The sequence below is a fragment of the Cyprinus carpio genome, chromosome B12 (assembly GCF_018340385.1).
Source record: "Cyprinus carpio isolate SPL01 chromosome B12, ASM1834038v1, whole genome shotgun sequence".
Taxonomy (NCBI): Eukaryota; Metazoa; Chordata; class Actinopteri; order Cypriniformes; family Cyprinidae; genus Cyprinus; species Cyprinus carpio.
Window position 1 is genome coordinate 23,475,541 of NC_056608.1, and position 7,168 is coordinate 23,482,708.

At 35.3% G+C, this 7,168-nt stretch overlaps 1 protein-coding gene across 1 annotated transcript in view; it reads right to left on the bottom strand.

The window, feature by feature from the left end:
- The window catches only part of dock1 (dedicator of cytokinesis 1), a 238,154-nt gene extending 237,894 nt beyond the window's left edge, over nucleotides 1-260 (bottom strand). The window contains exon 1 of the mRNA XM_042735997.1: nucleotides 47-260. Within this exon, the coding sequence (XP_042591931.1) occupies nucleotides 47-89 (43 nt within the window). The 5' untranslated portion in view covers nucleotides 90-260. The remainder of the gene's footprint in view (nucleotides 1-46) is intronic.
- Between the last annotated feature and the right edge of the window lie 6,908 nt (nucleotides 261-7,168).

Here is a 7,168-nt window from a genome sequence, read left to right on the forward strand (position 1 = left end):
AACTTTTGTGATGGGACGTGAAGAAGTTTGCTTCTTCTCTACTCACCTACTCCATACTTCTCCTTCTTCGTGGGCACCCAGCGCGACATCCTCACTGATGAAGCTGTTGTGAGACGCCCGTGAGGTTTGTTGTCGATATTCCAAATATATATCCAGAGTTTTCCAACACACTTTTTATTTTCTCTGTAGGAGTGGAAAGACTCATCTAGCCGCCATTTTCCACCATCACTGAACTCATGAACCGCGAGGGGGAGATATTATGAGAAACTTTTTGTCATGTGGGACACCAGCGTCACCGGACGACCGGTCAGTCCCTCGCAAAAAAATACCATGGTAACTGCAGTTTCAGCCAAAATACCCGGGGGAAGCAAAAGCACCACAAGTGGGGTGATTGGCATAAGTTTCTTCAACACCGGACACTTTTATGTTCCAGGAGAGTAGTTTTTTTTTTATTTTTTTAAACTTATTATTATTTATTATTAGCCCATTAGTAAAACGAATGTCACATTAAAAATGTCTAAATTATTTTTTGCAACAATAACCCAACAGGTTTTCAATCTGTAAAAATCTATGGAAAATCAATCATCATTACGTGTTTTAGTATGTTTTGTGTGAAGATTGTATGAAGACACGACTCCCCCTTAACTGTGGCTTCATTCCCACAATTTTTAATAAAATAAATTGTGAAAGGAATATTTAGTGCATAATTTCTATCTCAAGCTCTAATATTGTCAAGATATGCAAACAAAAATAAAATAAATTGGGGGAAAAAATACACACATAAACCGTTCAAAAGTTTGAGGTTGGTATTTGGTAAGATTTTTTTTTTTAAAGTCTCTTCTGCTCACCAAAGGCTGCATTTATCTGTGCAAAAATACAAGAAAAACATTAATATTAAGAAAAATACCTGTTTCCTATATGAATATATTGTAAAATGTAATTTATGATGCGCAGCTGTATTTTCAGCATCATTACTCCAGTATCACATGATCTTCAGAAATCATTCTAATATGCTGATTTGCTGCTTAATAAACATTTCTGATTATTATCAATGTTGAAAACACTTGTGCTGTTTCATATTTTTTGTTGGAACCATGATACATTATCATATGATACATATCGCGTGTGTGTATGTCTATATGCACGCATATATAAAAGCTGAATCTAAACAGATCCTAAAGTCACTTTATGATGGCCAACTGTGATGGAGGGGTCCAGATATTTTGCATTTTGAATGAACCATGATGAAACTCCATGTAATGTCATTTTCGGTCAATTTCTTATGATGTTTATTTTAACCAGGGTCTAAACAGACAGATTAATCTGTTTTCCACTGCTTCTGTTCCATTTCTAATGATTTTTTTTTTTTTTTTCAAAATATGGAAAACAAAATTAACAGCACAGCATAATACATTATGAATCCTCTAATACTCATAACGAGACAATTTTCACTGTCATAAATAGCTGCAGACTGTGGCGACTGCTGAAAATTTGATTATGGGGACCAATTAGAAAAGATTGCTCTGGGATACTGTCTCATAGCCACCGACATCACTTAATTCCGGCTTTTCCAGAGAAATTATCACTCTGTTTGAGGTTAATTGTTGTTTCTGTGAAAGTATGCTGCTTTGCACACAAACCATCCCCAGATGCTTGCAATTAAAGCTGCTCTGTGGGACAAAGACTGTCTTTTGAATCATTACACTATGCAAAACATTTCCAGAATGAGCCTTTTAGATGACATCCATGCATGCAATGCTTCCACTTCTTAGTTCATTTGCCGTTGTGTTTTGTAGCCTGCAGTTAATGTTTTAAGAATTTGACTAAAACAACATTAAAAGAAGCTCCTGCATTCTTTGTGTTCATCTGAAGCTTCGGTGGAAATGTTTCAGAAATGTGCTTTCATTGTTAGCCCACAGATACAGTAGATGCCTTTATGAGAAATGAATGATTTATTCTCCTAGTGTAAGCGCTTTCTGGCCCTGCAGCGAGTGAAGAGGCTGTTTACCATTCATCAGTGTGTACATCGGAGGCCTGTTGGTTTAGTGCGGACCCTGTCACATTAAACACCTCTCTCTCTCGCTCTCTTAGCCTGAAGAATAGAGCTCAAACACTTCATCATCATTACCCAGTGAAACGTCCAGCAGAAAGAGAGATTTTGCAGCTTTTTATTGGTGTTTGCTAAGCCAAGCACTATTATTATTGTTGCTACAACTAGTAGATTTATTTTTGTTATGTGAAAGTCGCATTAAAAATATATTTTTCATTTAATTTTGGCATTGAAAATTTATTTATGCATTATTATCTTGTCCAACACCCAATCAAAAAAAAAAAAAACTATGAAACTCCATCATAAATGATTATGATTAAAGAAGTGAAATTATTCATTTCAAAATATATTTGTATGACGATTTTTAATATCAAATGTTCATCAAAGTTATTCTATTTAATTCTACAGCTGTCCTTTAGTTGTTGTGTCACTTCCACCACTAATAAAGGTTGTTGTTTTTTTAAGTCTACTTTATACTTAACTTGCAAAAAAAAAATTACTTTTAAACTATTTTCATACTGAAATTGCTAGTAAATGTTATATATAATAATAATTAGGAAGTAACAGTAAGTAACACACTGAGTTAGATGTAAAAAAACAAACAAACAAAAAAAAAAACAAATTGAAGTAGAAAGACTTAAATAGTATTTGTGGTGACACTTAAAGCCTTTATGTGTAATGCATTATAAAGGGTTATTAAGGGGTATAATGCATTATAATTATTCATAATGTGTGTTGTAATACATTATAATTATCTTGTTGTAAATAATAACAACCAATATATAAAATGCATACTGTAACAATAAATCAAAAAGTGTTATAATGTATTAACTGTGGTTACAATTATTCACAAGATTGTACAATGTAATGCATTGTATGGTGCATTATGAGGCATAATATAAAACTACTTTTATAATGCATTATATAAAGGCTTTAAGTGTTATTTATAGAACTTATAAAGTGTTTTCTTATAGAAACATACTCCAATAATCATATTTACAACTTTGAAAAAGCATTTTTACTGTGTAAGAGGACAACAGCATCAACAAAGTGTTTGAGATGAAATATGTGCTGTAAATAAAGCTAAATATCACAGTTTTATGCATTTAGGTGGAATATGTGATGTAAAAAGTGTTTGAGATGAAATATGTGGTGTGAGTTGAGCTTGATAAAGGCACCGAGCCCCCAACTGCTCCCCGGGCTCTGCAGCATAAATGGCTGCCCACTGCTCCGGGTGTGTGTTCACAGTGTGTGTGTGTTCACACACACACACGAGTATGGTACATTGGTGTTGCTATGTCACTTCACACTTTTCACACTTTTCACATAAAGCTAAATATCACAGTTTTTAAAGCTAAATATCACACACACACACACACACACATATTATATGCAGAAATGTGTCCATACAGAGATACACATATTTTCTATATACATATATTTCTTCCAAGATCTGAGAGTTGTAAAAGTGATATTATGATACTTTTTGTTGACTTTTGAGCTTCAAAAAGCATCATGAACATACAGCTTAACATCTCCACAAAAAGAAATAGCATCAAAAGGGTTTGAAATGACATGAGGGAAGTAAATGCTGACAGAAGTTTTGTTTCAGGGTGAATTATTCCTTTAATTGTTCTCCTGTGCCTTTCGTATTTGTTTGCTCTAAGCCTCTGAGACATTTGACAGCTTTAATTAGGAAATCCCTCCGTAAATACAGAAAGTAAGCCATGCTGAGGCGTGAGTCATGGCCCAAAGCTCGAGAACAAAGCAGCAAATTACCCACTTAAAATTAGAAACAAATACCAAATTGATCACAGGAAAATAATGGCTGGGAATAAACATGAAATAGATGTACAGAGTAGGATAGGGCTGTTTTGACTGTGTGAGTCATACAAGCTTTCATTTCTCTTTTCCTTCTCTCTCTCCTCTAATGATGAAGATATTTGTTATTATCAGCAGAAAATGTTGACGTGTCCCAACATCAGAGAACAAACCCAACACACACCAGTATACCTTTACATGTTTATTTATACTTCATATCAGTCTTCCTCCTAACGAGAACACTTCGCACACTTTCCCTCAGATTCATCATCCGCCTGCAGGGGGCACCACTTGTTCTGCTCCTTGAGTTCAGAACGACATACTACTATATTTCTGCAGAATGCATACTATGTATTGTATGCATTAATTGCTTATACAATGTGCTTTTTAAGACTTTAGGATTTTCTTTAAGTCTTTATTTCAAAGGTGCCCTGTAATGAGATTTATAAAAACATTTTAGAAGACATTAAACACTGAGCACAATATGCATACTGCAAAAATAGTAAAGTGAACTGACATGTGGCCAAGTATGGTGACCCATACTTGGAATTTGTGCTCTGCATTTAACCCATCCAAGTGCACACACACTGAGAACACACACCTGGAGCAGTAATATTGCTGCAGTGCCCAGGGAGCAGTTGGGGGGTATTGGAACCTTGCTCAAGGGTCTAACCTCAGTCGTGGTATTGGGAGTGGAAGAGAGCGCTGGATATTCATTCCCCCCACCTACAATCCCTGCTGGTACCAAGAGCAGTCGTGGTATTGGGAGTGGAAGAGAGCGCTGGATATTCAATATCTTAAGTAATGTACAGATTTGCCAGCCCTGGATGCATTCCTACTGATTGGTATTTGAAATATAGAGTTATAGAGTTATAGAGTTATAGAATAGTATATATTATTAGAGATATTATTAAGACGTTATTTTTCTGGGCCTTTGTCTTAGGAGATACATCTGAAGTAAAAGTCAAAATTTTTACTAAACAAAATACATTTAATGCTATTGATGTGTAGGAGAAACAGTATGTAATATTGACAACTAGAGGTTGATGTTGGTGGTGCTGTTAGTGTTTGAAATGTTTGATGGAGTTGTTTCTCGTGCCCTCCTGCTTATGCGGGTTGCCAGATTGAGGACAATTAAAGATGACAAGCTTTACACTGTCAGTTGAGGAGTTGATTTGTCTGTGTTTTAATGTTCCTCTGGTCATAGAGTTTTTTTTTTTTTTAGATAGATGCAGAGGCTTTTGAGGTCGGGTAGAATCTGCAACCTGTTTCATTTGCTGGCTTCCATGGCTGCCATACGCTGTGTTTCCACCAACTGGCAACTCAGGGTGTCGAAATTCTATTGGGTAAATTGGCAGTGGGCGGAGTCACACAGACCAAAACAAAAGCAGGCATTCCGACACGGAATGCACATTTCAAAGTAGAATAACAGGCTGTAGCATTGGTTTTCTGAGAAACAATTATGTGAATTTAGCATGTTTCCTAAATATCTGCAAACATGTACGGTATTTTTATGCTTCAGTACTGCAATAAATAACTAAATACACAAAGAACCACCTTCCAAGAGATCTCACTTGTGATTTCTCTTTCTTACTAGTTAAAGGGCTGTTGATCCTGATCCTGAAGCAGCAGAACGGATGGGTTGTGTACAGAAACCCCGGAAAACAGAGCTTATTTACCCTGAAGATGTGTTTTTGTGGTCTTGAGAGATCATGTGGGTGTCCCGACACAAACATGAACAACCTCATCATCTGATTCAACTCCCTGAAGCGCTAATCGCCCGAAGGCAATCACATGTCCTGCTCCAAAACCACGGGATAGCAGAAGCTTTGTGTGTGTTACTGTGGTGTGGTTGCCAGAATTTTACCGTTAAAAATATGGTAGCAACATTTGTGACCTTGGACCACAAAACCAGTCACAAGTGTCAATTTATTTTTTATTTTTTTACATTTAGAAATATACATAATCTGAAAGCTGAATAAATAAGCTTTCCATTGATGTATGGTTTGTTAGGATAAGAAAATATTTGGCTGTGATACAACTATTTGAAGAAACGGAATCTGAGGGTGCAGAACAATCTAAATATTGAGAAAATCGCCTTTAAAGTTGTACAAATAAAGTTCTTAGCAATGCATATTACTAATCAAAAATTAGGTTTTAAATATTAACAGTAGGAAATTTACTAAATTTCTTCATGGAACATAGCCTTTATTTAATATCCTAATGATTTTTGGCATAAAAGAAAAATCGATACATTTGAACCATACAATGTTTTGTTGACTATTGCTACAGATACACCTGTGCTACTTATGACTGTCACATTTTAGGTTTTAAATTAAATTTACATTTAAATACCATAATTTCATTAACTGATATAATGTTAACATACCAACCTACTGAAGTACTGAAATCAGTTTTGTATCTTCGTAATACACCGATAACCACCAAAAGCAGGTGATGATAAGAAAGTCACATGATGAACCAAAGCCCATCAAAAGCAGCTTTTAAATACTTACATATATAGAAGGTGCACAGTGTCATTCACACAAACACTAAACACCATCATGGTAACACACGTGAAACTGAAATAATGCAATAAACATTAATTTAACAACATTAGCTGTAACATACACCCCTATTGTACAAAACTGATAAGATATAGTTATTCCAACAACAACAACAACAACAACAAAAAACCTCCAATTTGAAATGTAACGCAGGGAATTATAGGAATGTCAATTTACGGTTATTCACTGCAAATTATACATTCTTTTTCACTTCCAAAAACGGTATACTACTGTAAAATTACAATGTAATGTCCAATTCAGTTTTTCACCGTATATAGTAGGGGAAAAGTTGAAGCTTTTTGACTAGCAAGCAACTACCTAGCAACCGCCCACTCATTAGCTTTTTAAACCACCCACAAAATCCATTGTGGCAGTGAGTATTGCACTCTCCAGATATGTTCTAGTTTCCTTTTACTTTAAAAAAAAACACTAAAAGAGAATGAAATTAGTACAAGTTAGAACAAATTAGTACAAGAAATTAGCAAGTAGTACAAAGTATACAGTTGATCCAGATAATGCTTTTTCACTTTAGGTTATCTGTGTTAAACTGTAGACTCCTTTGTGACTACAAGACAAACGTTAAAGGCATCTGTAAGAGTAAACAAAACAATTCCAAGCCAACATGTCCAGGTTGAAAAAGGGGATATTTACTGGCTGCGAGCAAACACACACACACACACTGACACACACATCTCTCTCCCAGTGAAAAATAAAAGTCGTTCTGTAAGTC